Raw genomic sequence first — 16716 nt, 5'->3', positions numbered from 1 at the left:
AACCCCACCCTTACGCCCACCGCAGGCCAGCTAGCCAACTAACCCAAAGATTCCCTCCTCCTCATTCAGCCTGGAAAAGCTTAGCCACACACCATTCCAAGCCCAGGAAACAAAAGCCTTTCATTTTCAACGACCTGGTTAGGAATGAACCGAAAGGCATCTATCTGCCAACATTCAGCAATAAACCTACCAGAGCCTGGATCAGCCCCTTCCAAGCCCCAATCTCTTGGATTATCTAATAGTGCAGGACTCCTGGGTCTGTATGTCTGAACCTCCTGGCCACGCTTCACCAAGCCACGGGGCAAATCAGCCCGACAGGCCCCACTTCTAGTGAAGGCTCTGTTCCCCACCTCTAGTCACCATCTATTTTCGCACAGATCCCGCATGCCTCCCGGGACAGTAAAGCAAAGCTGAGAGAATAGTGCCTTCCAGGCCCGGGAGGCTGCCGGGAGCCAGAGGGAACGGAGATAAACAAGGCTCCAGGAGGAGAAGCCAGACAGCAACAGAAACGGAGGGAGGCAGCAAGGAGAGAGGTCCCAGGGGCCCAGCCAGAGAGAGGGTGGAGGGAAGGCCTAGGTGAGGGAGGCGGCGGGTCGCTGCAGCGGGGCCGAGCTCTGAAGCTCTGAAGCAAGCCTGCGCCCCAGCACATGTGAGCTGAGCTGGGGCACCCCTCAGGAGATCCTGCAGCCTGTGAGGGGCCAGAGGCCCCTCCCCAAGGAGCAACAGGACGAGCAGGAAATACACCTGGAAAGAGTGTATTTCCAGGTGACAGAGTAACTCTCACCGCTTGCGGCCCCAGCTTCTGCCCGACTGCGCCGTGGCGCGCTCGGGGCACGCTCGGGGCACCCTCGGGGCAGGACAGTTAGAAAGGGATGGAAGGCAGAAGGAGACAGCAGAATCCCCAGCAGCCGCAAGAGGAACTTGCGAGTCGAGTAAAAGTTAAGAACGAAAAGAGTTCCTCGTCTGATCAGGGTCTCGTGGTCTAAAGTGACGCTCCCCAGATCTTGGAGTGAGCACCTAAGTCAGCGCTCCGCCGGGATTGGCCCGCCGTCCCCCCCGGTGCAGAAGCAGACGCTCACAGTTAAGGAAAACGTGGCTCTGGGCAAAGAGAAAAGCTCCAGGGGCTTTTGAGTTCCGAATGTGATTTCGCCACGCCCGTTCTCTCGTGTGCGTGAACCAAATGTACACAGGGATTCACTGCGTAGCTCAGGTCAGGGAGGAATCAGGGCAAGATCACCCGGCCCGGGGGGAGGGGGGGGCGGTGGGGGGCAGCAAAGGGTGTAGGAAAACGATCCTAAAAGTGGGTCCCCTCAGTATTTTGGGCCACAGCCCCCAGCGTGTTTTTCCCTTGGAGATAACACTCCTCCACCCACCTGTCATGGTAGTCGTGAGGAATAACAAGTAGGCTGGGACGCAGGGTATTTTTAACTCTGGAGTTACAGAAATGCTGAGTCACCATCACCATCATCATCACCATCACCATCATCAACTCCTACTCGGGGAGCTGGCTTTCTCTCATCAGGGAAGTGGAGCTCTGGACCCAGGCACCAGCAAGGCCAGCGGCGGTCACACGAGAGAGCTCTGTCCCTGTCCCAGCACCCCGCACGTGCACCTGTGACCGTGTCACAGGCCAAAGGGCAATGCACCGTAGGTTCCCACAGCAGACGTGCAGGGGAGACATGAACCAAGCAATCAGGGGGTAGATACGCTGGCGCCTTTTCAAAGACTTCCCTCCCAGCATCACTTAGAGTGGAGACACGCTACATTTTCATTCATTCGTGCCACTCGTCTATTTATTCGACAAATATTTCTTGAGCACTTACTATATGCGAGGCATGTGCTCTGAGCACAACACGAGTCACGGGTGTTCTCAAGGGCATATCAGTAAGTCTCCAACAGCCACCTCAGCGGCTCTTAATGGGAACAATCAATCAGAAGGACATGGAGGGGGGGATGAAACGGCTACTTTGTCCTTTAAAATACTATGAGTCCTAAAGATACTGGAACGCTTGGGTAAATAAAGCAGGAATTAAGGAACCCCCAAGGCAACTGAGGGCAAACAAGACACTCTTTTTGTCTTCAGCCCAGACATCAGACTGCTGGGAAAACGTGAGGGGATTCTGTTAGCTTTCACTAAACACATCTGCTGCTGGGTTAACTGAGAAGTCCCCCGTTGTAAGGCTCTTAGGGGTGAATGAAGGATCCCCCAGAGGTACAGATGAAGACACATGAAGAAACCCAATTAACAATGGCATTCAGTGGGCACAAATCATCCTATCACCACACAAGCGTCCGTGCCCATCTTGCTACAGTTACTCTGCTCGACTGCAGGCGAGCAGTGTGAATACTGTTTAGGTGACCCGCCCCTGGCCAGCGATGGCAGAAAGGAACCTTGACCCCATAACTCCTGCACCACCAGGACCACACACGCGAAATGCACGCTTCTGCAGAGGGCGGTGGTGCAGCAAAGCTGTGCAGAGAGTCTGGGCTTTGCAGTCGGAGGGGTCTAAGGTGGACAGCCATCCCATCCCCACGCTCTCTGGCTCCATCATATGGATGGGTTACTGAACTTTTCTGAGTCTTAGTCAACTCATCCTTCACATATGCATAACAACACCTGTTAAAAGTGTTGTTCTGGATAATGAACATAGAGCCCTAACTTGGATCTTGAAACACACAAGGTGATCAGTAAATATCGATTCGCACCAGAGCACAACATTAAAGTTTTCTAGGGCTTCAGCCTCTGGATGATCCACCCTCTTCCTTGTCCTGTTTCTTCCTATCCTGTTTGGTTTTGCTGTTTCCTCTCCACTGGCAGATGTTGAGCCTAGTTCTTACAACAGAAGATGCCAATCACCTCTGATTCATTTATTAACGATGTATTTATTAAGCACCTTCTATGTGCAGCATGCTGCATTAGGGGCAGTACTGAACGCAGAGACGAACGGACGTCAACCCTACCTGCAGAATCTTTATCACTTAAGAGGGAAGCCAAACTTGGAGCACAACACAGAGTGATGCGTAATTTAAGACGAGTACATAAAGTGTTGTAAGTCAGAGGAACCAGAAAGTTTTTCCATCTGGGACAATCAGGGAAGACTGCTCAAAGGAGGTGCCACACAGAGTAGGTTTTAAGCACGGGAAGAGCTTAACGCAAGGAAGGGTGGGGAGCATTATCAGCAGGGCTATGGCAGGAAAGGAATGTAGGCAGGAAAGCCAAGGGTTTCTAGAAAGACCTCAGAATGGCATCATGTCTGGGATACAGGTGGGGTAAAGGAAAGACAGAGATGAAGGGCATGGTCACATCAGACTGTCCAGGATCTTGAAGGCCAGGCTAACACATCTGGATGTGACCTGCAGACAACGGGAAGGCTTGTAAGCAGGAAAACAATAAGGCACATTTGGCTGGAGTTCTCCTCACTGCTTTTCCCTGCGAGGAGCCTGGGCGCCCCTCACTGGTGGCTCTGTGGTCCAGTGTCTGCATTTCCTTCCAATGACCCTGCCTGAGCAGAACGTTCGCACATTCCACTGCAAAGGCCAGGCCACCCTCTCAGAGCGCTCCAGAGTTCTCCCTTCCAGTCGGGAGTCCAGTGGAGGAATTTATGCTGATGTCATAAATGGCCGGCACAGTCTGAACCCAGAGGCCCAAGACTTTCGCAGCCCGGGTCATAACTTGTGCTAGTTACCCATGTTTCTGTTAATAGCATTGCAATCGCTCGTCCGCCACCAGGAGAGTGGCCATTCAGAATGTATCATTACTGGTGTACAATGTCATAAACCCAGTGAGAAAACTTTCAGGCATACCAGCCGATAGATTTCAAGAGGAGACGTGAGATCCTAAGTCCCTTTCAGAATTAGAGGGAGAAATATCATCCCAGCAGGAAAAGAAAAGAAAAGAAAAGAAAAGAAAAGAAAAGAAAAGAAAAGAAAAGAAAAGAAAAGAGAAGAAACACCTAAAACAGCTCTCTGTTCATCAAGTTCTTAAAACACGCTACAAACCAGACTGGAGTGAATTCCACGGACATCTGGACGACAGATGCCATTTATCGGAGACTATTATTCCTTTTAGTGATCAGTCCCCTCGCCTGAACAATGGAGTCTGGTCTGAATGCCGCACCTGACCACTTCAGGTGTTCATCCTATACAGGGGAGAAGATGCCGGCAAAATGTAGGAGGAGGGGAGAGATGAGAAAAAGATATGCAGGAAGAAAAGCAACTGAGGAGAAGGCAGCCAGAGAGTACAGACGAAAGAAGGAATGCGGAGTGGGGACTGAGTCCACACTGTGGGCAGCCCCTCCTCTGCCTGAGGGAGAACAGCAGAGCACAGCCCCAGGAGTGACAGATGAGCCACCAGACCGGAGCCCATCGAAGGCGCTGAGAGGCCTAAGGTCACTCACTAAGAGCTGAAGACACAAAGGTGAATACGGTCGGTGGGTCGGGCCCCAGCTGTTAACCAGCTGGAAGTTTAGACCAGGTTTAGCCTGACAGGTAAACAAGTGACGGCAATACAATGGGTGGAAATGCCACACGAAGAAAAGAGAGCTGTTGAAAAGGCTTTGAGAGCCCCAAGGGAGACAGAGCATTCTTGAGGGGTGTGCTGGTCCAGTCCCTGGATCCCTCAAGACCTCCTCTCTACGAAGCGATTCTGTCCAGTTGCCTGGGCCTCAGGGTTGTTTTGACATTAAATGAACTCGGGGCTGAAGACCCATCCTGCAGACTGAAGGTCCTGTGCCAAAGTAGGAGATGGCTATGCGCCCCGCCCCCGTTCACGTGCGCAGAGGCCTGGCTAGCGCTTCCTTTGTGCCCAGAGAACTGGTCCTGGGGGGCTGAGCACTGAGCCCTCCCCGGCTTTTCCCAATCCACTCCACCATCCCAAGCTTAATGCAACCAGTCTGGCTCTCCACCGTGTGTCCAAGCGCCCACAAACACGCAACCTGGAAAATAAAGAGGAAACACTCACCAGCGTCAGGGTGCCTGCAGCCTCGATGTCCACGCAAGGCGGCGGAGTCGCTGCTGCTTCTCAGGGCCCCTGAGCGGCCACCTCTCCTTCGGGCACCCTCAGCCTTCTAGCCTCTCTTCACCAGCACTTTGCGCGCCCCCTTTGCTGCCTGCTCCTCGCTAAGGGTCCCAGGTTTCCTGTCTTCTGTACTCCCCCCTCCCAATCCTGAACGCTTCTCCTGCTGGAGGAGAGTCTTTTCTCAGATCTCCTGGAGGATGTGTGTGGGGTCCGGGGAGGCCGCTGGTGACCCTCTGAAGCTCTCTCTCGGGGTCCTAGCCCAGTTTCTCCCCCCTAGCCTCCCCTTCCCTCCCCTCCCCTCCCCTCCTCCTCCTCCCGCCCCAGTCCCTTCTCCCCTTTCCTTCGGACCTCGCAGTTCCCCACCTCGTCCTGTCCCCTCTCTTCAGGCCTCTTTCCCGGGCTGGGCCCCCGGGCTGCCCGCATCCCCGGGCTGCCGTGCCCCGTCTGGTGGCCGGGCGCCCGCGCCGCCCGAGAAGTTCCCGCGACTCCCGGCCCGGGACGCGCCGCCGCTCCCGACTCTGCTCGGCAGCCGATGACGTCACCGCGCTTTGCGTCCCTGATTGGCTGCTTGTGGCTTGTGGCGGGAGACTCGGGCCGGTTCGCGTGGCGGGTTCCTTTGTCCCTCCGCCTCTTCAGGCGGCGCCGGGGACGCAGGCCCCGCGGGCTCTGTGCAGTGCTCGTGCGGCGGGTCCAAGGGCCGCCGGCCGGGAAGAGAGGCGGTGACTCGGGCCCTGGGGTTTGTGCCGGGGCGGGCAGGGAGCAGGGTCCGGAAGACCCAGCCGGCAGGGGGCGGGGCAGGAGGAACACCGGGAGCCGCGCACCCCGTACAGCAGGTGGCGGCCTCCAGCCCAGCGCGGCCCCGTCTGCACTGGGAGGGGCCTCAGCTGGAAAGTAACAGAGCTCTGGGCTTGGGATCCGGCATTTCACTTCCAGTCTGTGGCCTTCGGCTCGTGTGACCTTGGGCAAATCACTGCATTCTGCGTCCGCGCTGCATTACAGGAATGATAAGACCAGCGGGTGTGTTTCACAGGTGTATTAAAAGGATGAAGAGTGCAAGTATTGCCCGATTATTCAACCTGCCGTTGTGGTGTAGCAGAAAGAATCCTGGCTAAGGAATGAACAGTCTTTCATTTGCCGGCATGGCCCTCACCGAGTGACTTTTCACCGCTGTAGGCTCCATTGTCCTCACCTGCAGAGTGGGAGAACCGGACCAGAGGATCTTTCAGATCTCCTTGGGCTCTGACATTATGTGGCTGACTGGTGACACTTAGCACCCTCCTGGCAAATCCCCCGCCGCCCGGAGGAAGACCTCACTCGCTTCCTCAGAAGGGATCCCGGGAGAGCCCGCTTTCCAGAGGGGCCTGTCCTCTCCCCACCCCCAGCAACCCAAGTGTCCCGAGGGCAGCAGCCAGTATGTAGGGCTCATCCTTGATGGAGATTCTCTCCCCAGGCTACTGGCAGGAGCAGGATTTGGAGCTGGGAACTGTGGCTCCACTCGGCGAGGCCATCAGCTCCACAGTCTGGAGCAGCCCTGACATGCTGGCCGGTCAAGGTGAGAATCCAGGCCCCTCGTCACGATGTCCCTCGGTTCCCTCCACCACATCCTCACATCATCTCCCACTCATGCTGCCTCTGCCCTCTGTCCCCCACTCTCCTCATTACCGCACAGCGCCTTCTCCCCTCCATCTGACATGTTAGCTCTTAGTTCCACACCACCGACCCCTCTCGCGCCTACGCCTCTTCCCTTACTCCAGTACAGAGACCTCTGCACCTCTACACCTTTTTGCAAAAATAAAATGACGCCAGGAGGCGTGTATTACTCAGGATAAACAGGTTCTGGAAGACACAACTGAGGTAGAATTCTTCAAAGGGACCCAGGGAGAACAGGATTACACGTCAAAACTTGGTATATGGCTGGCAGTAAATGAAAGGTCTCCCAGCCCTTTTCGTTCAGATATTTCAGGGATAAATCACGTCCCAGTTTACTCCGCCAGCTCCGTCTCTGGCTCACTAATCTTAAAAATCGTAGTTTTAAGATTCAAGTTAGGTGGTTACTTGAGGAGCATTCCAACGGAAAGGCCACTTGCACTGAGAGGGTCAGACCGAGTTCCAGTCCCACCTGGAATCACTGATTCTAGGATGCTCATAGGCAATCACCCCACCTCCATTGCCTCATTGTCTACATCCGTAAAATGAGGGAATCGGATTCCGTGATCCCATAAGATCCCCCTCAGTTCTGTTATGATTCCAAACACGGAAACCAGCGGCCAGACTTTGTGCTCCCGTGTGTAGACAGCCCCCCTGGAGCAGGATTCCTGTTGTCAACCCCAGCACAGGCCACCTTGACTCCTCAGGGGCCCCTTCTCTGCGAGGAGCATTCATTATGCATTTCTTGGAAATGGAGCTCAGGTAGCCAAAAAAGAAAGGAATACCAGACAGGGCAGGGGTAAGGTCAGCGCCGTAGGGAACATGGGGATTGTTTAAAATTACTCAATCAGGGACTGGAGGAAGTAAGTCTCTTGGCCTCCTAGTCAGAGAAGAATGGTGCTGGTTAACTAGGTGAGTGCCACAGAAGAGATGCTACAGAGGCTTGGGAATCAGAGCTGGAAGGCGTTGTTTATTTTAGTTCTGTGGGGGTCACTGCCATGGGGGTCACAGAAAGTCCCGGAGACGAGGGAATCCACCCTGGGAGCAGAATCCACGCCGAGGGGAACACGGAACCACGGTGGGTGGAGGAGGAAGCGAGTGTCACGCGGGGAGGGGGCCGGGCAAAGCCAACTAGAAGGCACATTTGGGAGTCAAATGGCCCATCCATCCGATACCTTATTCGTCCTTTCTGTCGTTGTTCAATTTGACTAGAGAGGGGTGAGAAAGCGTTGCCATCGCACGGAAGGGAAAATTTTAATCCTTTACTCTTTAAAATAACACGGGGGGTGGGGGGTGATTCGGGTTGGTGTGTCGAGAGGCGGGTTGTCCTGACCCTGGAAGAAATGTGAGTTACCGATGCAAGGAAGCTACGGTGGGAGGAGGGGCGAAGTCTGTGCCAAAATGTTTGGGTTCTTCTGTTTTGTTGAATCTTTTTTGTTACTTCTTGCACAGTTTTCTCAGCTCCCTCTTATGTCAACGAATGGGGGACCCGAGGCTGGCTTGGCCCCTCCTCACTTTTAGTTTCGGGGTTATTCGTCCCAAGCGCCTCTCCTGTCCTCGCTCTCACCTGCAGCCGGAGGCAGGAAGGGAGAGCCTGGAAGGCAGGTGCGTGTGCGTGCTTTCAAAGTGCCGTCTCTCAGGAAAGAGACGTGCACAGTGCTGTGTGTAGATTTGGGCGCCTCTATTCCTCTAAATGCCGTGGCCCTGTCCGTTCACTCAGCAAACATCCAACAGGTGACTATTTCTCTGTGGATTGCAAGCAAGAGGAAATAAGGTCTGTCTCCCCTTCCCCGCCACCTCTGTTCCTTCCCCCCCGCCCCACAACGACGCCTTCAGAGAACGCAGACGCCTGGGCCTTGGACGGTCTGGGTTAGAGGAGGTGGTACTTTGGCCCAGAAGTGGGTGGCGGGGCAGGGCTTCCCCACGAGGCTAACCCTCTGGTGCTCCTGCAGATAGCCAGCCCTGGACGTCTGATGAGACAGTGGTGGCTGGTGGCACCGTCGTGCTCAAGTGCCAAGTGAAGGATCATGAGGACTCATCCCTGCAGTGGTCTAACCCGGCCCAGCAGACTCTCTACTTTGGGGAGAAGAGAGGTAGTGTCCCAAGTTTCCTGTCTCCGGGGAAGGCGGGGGGGGGGGGAGGGGGGGGGAGGGGTACTGTGGGCTGGGGCAGGTACACCTGCGGTCCAGAGGCTGAGCACCAGGAAAGCACACTGGGCTCTTCAACTGACTCCAGAGAAATCTCGGCGTCACAGCTCTGACCTGAGCCGTGCATGGTCCTACAGGGTCTCGGCATGCCTACACCCCAGAGGAGCCCTAAGATTTAGCTGGTGTCAGAGTTGCCCTCACGGACTTGACGAGGAAGCCCACAAGATCCAAGTCTACTGTTCTGAGCGTCCCTGAGGCCGCTGTCCCCGGCGGCTCAGCAAAGTGGCTGGGACATAAAGGCGGCTCAGTCTCTGGAGCCGTGTCCCCTGCCCTCGACCACACTAGACCCCTTCTCCCCAAGACGCTAGCCTGGGACTGGGAGGTGAGCATGACAGGTGCCAGTGAAAGCCCCGCCCCCCCTTTCTGCCAATTTCCCCAGCCCTCCGTGACAATCGGATCCAGCTGGTCAGATCTACTCCGCACGAGCTCAGCATCAGCATCAGCAACGTGGCGCTGGCGGACGAGGGCGAGTACACCTGTTCCATCTTCACCATGCCCGTGAGGACCGCCAAGTCCCTCGTCACCGTGCTCGGTGAGGCTCCCCACCCCAGGGGCTCCGCAGCTCGCTGCCTGGCAAACCCAGCTCCTAGGTGAGCCCCTGAGGCAGCCAGGGGCCAGGCCAGGTCTCCAAGCATCGGGGAGAAGTTCAGTCCGTGCTTCCTTTGCCACGGAAGGAAATGCAAAGCGCTCTGGGTTCTATCTAGCCCTTTCTCCTCTACTTACTGTTTGCTCTGGGGGAAACCCCTTACCCCCTCTGAGCCTGAATCTCCTAACCTACGACAGGCAGATGCTAACATCCATTCCACGTGCCTCCCAAGACCGGAGGAGGGAAACAGGGCAAGTGCTTGCTGCGCGTGATTATAATGTCCAAGTAACCGCAGCTGCTTACGTGCTCTTCTCCGGGTCCTATGTTTCCATCTCCTTCTCTCCCCCCTGGAGCTTCCCACCAACTCTTTAGCCACCCAGCCGCGCGGTGGGGTGTCAGGTCACGCATCTCACCTTCCCTACTGGTCCTTAGGGAGGAGGCCAGAGACAAACATGATTTCTCTAGTCTTCTACCCACTCGAAACCAAAGCAGGACCCAGGTATCCTGACCCTCAGAGAGGCCATCTCTGCAGGGAGAGCTGAGGTCACCTGAGGGTGCCTCTCCTTCCTATCTTGGCCATCTCCCCCCCCCCCCTCCCGCTCCATGGCAGGAATCCCACAGAAGCCCATAATCTCTGGCTATAAGTCATCATTACGGGAAAAAGAAACAACCACCCTAAACTGTCAGTCTTCTGGAAGCAAGCCTGCAGCCCAGCTGACCTGGAGGAAAGGTGACCAAGAGCTCCACGGTAAGACCCCCCTGCTTTGGGGTTCAGGAGGAGGTGGCCGGGCGGGGAAGGAACAGAGGCGTGCGGGTCTCCGTGTCTGTGTGTGTGCACATCCGCAGGAGGAGAAGGACAGATATTCCGTGCACACGCGTGTGTGTGTATGTGTGTGTTAGGGCTACGTTCTCCCTGTGTGTACATAACCATTTCACAACTCTCTAAGTGTGTCTAAGTTGAGACTCACCATCTGTACGTCTCCCGTGGGGCCCGCACCATATCTGTGCGTCAGGGCTCACTCTGCGCCCATGTGTGCGCGTGTGCGTGTCTGTTCTGCACTCCAGGGGAACCGACCCGCGTCCAGGAGGATCCCAACGGAAAAACCTTCACCGTGAGCAGCTCAGTGACCTTCCAGGTTTCCCGGGACGATGACGGGGCAGACATCGTATGCTCTGTGAACCACGAATCTCTAAAGGGGGCTGACAGATCCGCCTCTCAGCGCATCGAGGTTCTATGTATGTTGTGGGCTTGTGGGTGGAGCGGGGTCAGGTATGAGCTGGGGGTGGGGAAAAGAAAGCGAGGTGGGCACAGGTAAGTGAGGAGACGACAGCACGAGGTGACAGCACGAGGCCAAGCGGGCAAGCTGTCCCGTAAAGGGCCCAAGAGCAAACATGTTAGGCTCTGGGGGCCGCGTGGGCTTAACTAATCCACTCTGCCGTTGCTGCAGGAAAACAGCCGTAAATGGTACGTAAACAAAGTAGCGTGGGTGTGTTCCAATAAAACTTTATTTACAAAAACACGGAGCTGGCAGGATTTGGCCTGAAGGGCAAGTTTACCAAGCCCCGATCCAGGCCAGGCGTATGCAGCCAGATTGTAAACTGTGCTGTACGTGTGACAAGTCAGGAGTCAGAAGATGCAGGTTCCAGTCTGCCCTCTACCACTTCCGGGTCATGGGGGTTGAGGAAATAGCTTTACCCCATTGAGCGTGACTCCATTTGTAACATGAGAAAATGAACATGGCGGTCACTGAGGCCCCTTCTTAGACCAACATACTGTGATTTCCCAGACTTTCCTGGCGGTCCTTCCCGTCTGCCCCAGCTGTGGTGTTCTTGGGATTCACAGTCACTACCCTGAACCTTTGCAAGGGTCCCCATCTCTCTGTGGAATCTGCCTTGAGTGCGGACAGGGCACATCCACCCTCACCTCAGGAGATTTGGAACTTTTCCGAGTGGGAGGAACTAAGACGAAAGGAAGTGCAAAAGCAGAAGATAGAGAATCACTCTTGTCCTAACTTATGTAGAGGCGGGCCATTTTCCTAAAATAATTCCAGTGCTTCATCTTTTTTATGGAAGATCCAGGACCGACATCGGTGCCCTTCAAACTAATTGCTAGACCCATTGCTGAAGCCCATTGCTGAACGTGAGGCAGGTTTGGGGTGACGTCACTTCCGCTGGGCAGACACGCAAGCTGGAGGCAGCTGGCCCGGATCCCAGCTGTGGTGCCACCAGTGACTAGCTGTGTGTCTTTCACCAAAGCTCGCCACCTCTCAGTGGCTTTTCCCCTTACTTCACGGAATTAACGTGAGGATCGAGGGGAAATATACGAAAGAACTTTGTAAACTTCTATATCGCTGTAAGGTCCCTCTCTGCTCATTAGTTATGAGCGTGGGGACCCCTGGCCTTGGGGTCGTTTCCCCCAGGCCCTGGTCCCTGTCCAGGGCTCCGAGGGACCTCCCCTGTCTGAACCCCAAAGACTTCTCTGTTAGGCAGCAGGCCATCTGGCACTGACTCACTCTAGGCCCAACTGCGATCAGCAGTCAGTCAACAAATGCTATACCCCAGGCACTGTGCTAGACTTTTCTGTGGTTTTGGGACCCTGGAACCCCCATTCTCTCATCTGGCCTGATTCTTTTTGTCCTGTTTGATCTGATGGAAACACGTCCATTAACTGGGTGTTAAGATTGGCTCTGTCCTCAGGGGAAGCTTGGCCTCTTTATCTGTTGTTCTAAACCGGCATCTGGTTGCATTGTTCTGTGAGGCCATCTGGACCTAGCATGCTAGCAGCCCGATGGTGCCAGTGGCAGATGCCATTATTCCGTCACAGAGCCCATCTATATCGTGTCAGTGCCTTTTTGCAGCCAAAATATGACCCCTGTCTCTTGTTGTTGCAAAGCTCTTCCTTCACTTTTGGGCTGACCACTAAAAACGATGCTCTGTGCGCAAGTGTCACTCCGGCTTAAACTCCCGTGCAGAGCAGAGAGGATTGAGCGATTGTGAGCTCAATGAATGACCAAGTTCAAGTTCACTGGTTCTGTCAGAAATGTGGATTACGTCCCATTTATGTGCTGGGCACAGGTGCACCCATGAACCCTCCTCAGCTCCCTGTTAGGATGCCCCTTCGGGTCCCACCAAGCACAGACCTTCAGAAATCCTACCTCTACGAGTTTGCAGTGCGAGTCTCACGCACGTTCAGTAGCGACAGTGGACTTGGCTTGCAAAAGGCAAAGGGCGGAGGCCCCGTCCCTGGTCCCGTAGGCTCCTGAGGGGTAAAGGCTGTAATACACGGCTTGGTGACGGTGAGGTGGCGGCCCTCTCCTGGACGCTGGGACAGTTTTGCCCTGACATCACTTCCTTCTCCACAGACACACCAACGGCGAAGATTAGGCCAGACCCTCCGCATCCCCGTGAGGGCCAGAAGCTGTTGCTTCACTGTGAGGGTCGCGGAAATCCCGTGTAAGAAGATCCACTTTCTCCCTGCCCCTGCCACACCTCTGTACCTCAGACTGTGATCTGCCCTTAGAGTGTCCCCATCTCCCTCCTACCGTTGCTCCCCTGTCCAGCACCATCCATCCTCTGACTGTTTCTCTTACAAAGCAGCAGAAAAGGTCACCCCCTGGCTGTCCCCGAGGTCCCCAGGGGGCACCAAGCCACAGTCAGACACAAGTTAGAAAATCTCCTTCATCCTCCAATCGAACCCTCCCTCCGAGCAGCTCGAGTCTGTGGCTCCTGTAACTCCTTGAGCCTTCGTCAAACTGTTCTTGACTCCCTTTGCCCAGTTATTGTCTTCGTTCCCCTTCTGTTCCCCTGGCCTGCTCTCCCCCTAACATGTGTGATTTCTCTGCCTCCACAGCCCCCAGCAGTACCTGTGGGAGAAGGAAGGCAGTGTGCCCCCGCTAAAGATGACCCAGGAGAGTGCCCTGATCTTCCCCTTCCTCAACAAGAGCGACAGCGGGACCTACGGCTGCACGGCCACCAGCAACATGGGCAGCTACAAGGCCTACTACACGCTCAACGTGAACGGTGAGCCCCGCCCCGTCCACCCCGCACTCTGCCTCTCCATCTCCTGAGAGCACCCCTCACCATGCACGGGGCCAAGTGAGTGGACAGGAGCCCGCCACGGGAGGGCCTGGGCCTCGGTCTCTGGGTCCACTCTGGAACGTGTGGTACGGGACAGTCAACACAATAGCGGGCTCTGGTCTGCCTCTGGTTAGCACTGGTGGCCCACACGATGCCGTCATTGCACCCCTGCGCTCCCCCTCCCCGCACCCCTACACCCACTCTGGCAGAGGCCCCCGAGTCTCTCCGGGGCAGCTGTGGGGGTTTCCCTGTCCAGTGGGCTGCCTCTCCCGTGACCAGTATGGGAGGCGTGCCACTGCACTCCTTCCTGAAGACCTTGGCCACAGCAGAGTGGGTCGAGGCAGAACACAGAGATCCGCTTGTACTGGGCTGAGGCACAGGGCATTTCCTCTGACGCCCTGTCTTCCAGAGACGCTAGTGACGCTTCTTCTCCGAAGTTCTCCCCGAAGGCGTGACCACAAAACCCAGCTTCAGGAGGAGTGACAGGCTAGCACAGAGGTCCCTTTGCTGGAGAGTTGGCAGAAGTCTGGAAGATCCCAATGGCAGCGGGGTCCCGCCAGAAAACCTCACAAGCCTTTCCTGAGAATAGGGGAGATCCGCTGTCGGGGGAACAGCAGGGACTCCCTTATTGGAAATGCCCGTTAGATCAGCGAGGTGATTGATGGCAGTTGAGGCTCCCATAGATAAGAGACCTGAGACCTTGGGACGAGGATGTTTGTGTAGATGGGGTGATTCTGGCTCCACGGGCAGACCTCTCAGCATGTGGGAGCTGCCTCCGCACGACAGAGCTCTTGTAGGATGACAGCAGCAAGGCTGAGGTCCAGTGTTGGCCCCCAGAGCTCCCGCAGCCAACTCTGATGGCACTGGCAGTGAGAGAAAGCTCTGGCGCCCCTGTGGTTGGTCTCCTGCTGGTCCCACCCCCACCCGTGGTCCCTCCGACATGCCTGCTTCGGTGCTGACACCTGGTGGTAGGAGGGGGTCCTGCATTTTCCTCCAGGAGGATCCTAAGCAGTCCTGATGCCACCAGCCTGGAAGGAAGAAATGGAGTTCTACCTAGAGACGGGGGTCTGTAACTGATGGCCGTGGGAAGCTGTGTTTATCTAAGAGATTTCCACTTCCATAGCCCCTGGAACAATGATCCAGGATTATTATTATTTTTTTTTTTTTTTTAACGTGGACCGTATCACCCACTGCTTGGGAGAAAGACGGGGGTAGCTTCCCTCCTTTTCTTCCGCCTTAACACCCTCACACCCACCCCATCATGTCATGGAGCCCCGAGGCCCATCCTCTCCCTCCCTCCCAAGCAGAGCAGAAAAAAAAAAAAAACACCAAAAAACCAGAGCGTAAATGTTTTCTTTTCAAATTAGGCGTAGACAGGCAAGGAACCAAAAAGCTGCCCAGTCCAGCCTGAGGAGACATGGTAGGAAAGACAAAATACATAAGGAGTCAGTGAGGCCTCAAGGCTCAAGCAGAGTCTGTGGGAAAACAGTGGCTTTCCCATGGGTGGAGGAGTTATATCTACGGCTAATGCAATTTTGGACACATCCAGCCTATGCCCTGGGCCTGGGCGCCGTCTCCTCAGATATTTGGGACTTGGACTAAGCGGGTGCCGTCCTTGGCATGCCTGTGGCCCAGGCTGCGCTCTGAGGATCTGTCCTCTGTAAATGCTGCGGCGGAGGGCGGTTTCTCTAATCTGATGGCGGAGACACGGGCCACCGTGGGAGGAAAGCACTGGGGGCCATCCATGAAGGAAGGTCTCTTTGCCTTTCCCATAAACCTCTGGATGCTGGGATGTGAGGCTGGAGTCCCGGACCCCCCAGATGAGACATGCTGGAGGACCGGGATGTAGCCGGAACCGCAAACTTCTCCGCAAAGAGGGAGCACTGGTCATTACACGGCATCGCCTTCTGTAAGGCGCTGCCACACTTCCCAGTTCTTGGCTTTGTCCACCAGACAGACCTCCTCGATCTGGTCTCAGGGCGATAGGTGAACAGACTGGGAAGCCCCCCGACAGAAGCCAGGTCTGGACATCAAGCAGGCAGGAGGGGAAGAGGGCATGATGACAGGGAAGGAATGCTCTGACACCCGCTGAAAGTCGAAGCAAGAGAGACAACAAGAAATGTTGGAAATGCTAAAGCTACTTGGACCAAAGCTTCGGTGCCACGGACACAATTTAAAGGGTTGAGCGTGAGCAGATTTATCAGCTTATCCGCGAGGACATAATTTGTTTTATAATTACTGCGTTCCAGACAAGGGTACAAAATAAGGCTTATCCCCTCTGCCGCGCGACGCGCTCCATTCTCCTGATGTCGGCCCGTGTCCTGTGCTGTGTACGATACCCATGGCTGGAGATGCTCTAAGACAAGGGCTCTTCCCAGGTCTGACTGTGTGCGTCCCCTCCCTGCAGACCCCAGCCCAGTGCCCTCGTCGTCCAGCACCTACCACGCCATCATTGGCGGGATCGTGGCTTTCATCGTCTTCCTGCTTCTCATCCTGCTTATCTTCCTGGGCCACTACTTGATCCGGCACAAAGGTCAGAGGCAGCAGGGGGCTGGGGGGCAGGTGGGGAGGCAGCGGGGGGGGCTGGGGGCAGGCCTTTGGAGACTCAGTGGCCCCTTGGAGTGTGAGAGGAAGAAAGGAGGCAGCCAGCCCTGCGATGACTGAGCGCCACCAACCCCGCAGTAGAGCCCGATCCCTCGGTGATCTTCCCACTCAGCCAGCCGCTGCTCCCACGCCGCTCTGCCTCCAGGGCCTCCTGCTTGAAGGCAGAGACCAGCCCGAACTGCCTCTCTGTCCCATCCTGTGCTGCACTTTCTTGCCTTCTCATCTACCTGTCCTCTGATTCCGGGGCCCCTGGTCCCCACACCATCTCTTCCCGCCTCCCCTTATCCGTGCCCACAGACCCTCCTCTCAGGCGCTCCCCTCTGCAACTGCTTTAGCCAGCAGCCCAGTGCTTGGGCGGACCCGGATCTCGGCTGCCTGCTGAAGGGCTGAGCTGCAGTTTCCCTGTCCCCATCTAGGGTGTGTGTGTGTGCACACGTGTCCTCACAGGTACACACATACACATGCACACATACACATACAGGTACACGTTCCACATGCAGGTGCACACACACACATGCACACAGGATGTGTACACATACATGCTTATGCACACATGTGCAGACACACACAGGCACACA

At 55.7% G+C, this 16716-nt stretch overlaps 1 protein-coding gene across 2 annotated transcripts in view; it reads left to right on the top strand.

Moving 5' to 3' along the window:
- Positions 1-16716, top strand: part of CADM3 (cell adhesion molecule 3) — a 29333-nt gene that overhangs the window by 11419 nt on the left and 1198 nt on the right. Inside the window, exons 2-9 of one of the 2 annotated variants that reach the window (XM_040452484.1) lie at positions 6468-6569; positions 8617-8757; positions 9251-9403; positions 10068-10205; positions 10523-10693; positions 12820-12910; positions 13308-13477; positions 15942-16067. In XM_040452484.1, coding sequence (XP_040308418.1) covers positions 6468-6569; positions 8617-8757; positions 9251-9403; positions 10068-10205; positions 10523-10693; positions 12820-12910; positions 13308-13477; positions 15942-16067 — 1092 coding nt within the window. The remainder of the gene's footprint in view (positions 1-6467; positions 6570-8616; positions 8758-9250; positions 9404-10067; positions 10206-10522; positions 10694-12819; positions 12911-13307; positions 13478-15941; positions 16068-16716) is intronic. The other variant, XM_040452486.1, reaches the window with a different exon arrangement.

Source organism: Herpailurus yagouaroundi, unplaced genomic scaffold (assembly GCF_014898765.1).
Source record: "Herpailurus yagouaroundi ecotype Mexico unplaced genomic scaffold, PumYag 207, whole genome shotgun sequence".
In the NCBI taxonomy this organism is placed as follows: domain Eukaryota; kingdom Metazoa; phylum Chordata; class Mammalia; order Carnivora; family Felidae; genus Herpailurus; species Herpailurus yagouaroundi.
This window is presented reverse-complemented; position numbering and strand designations above follow the sequence as displayed.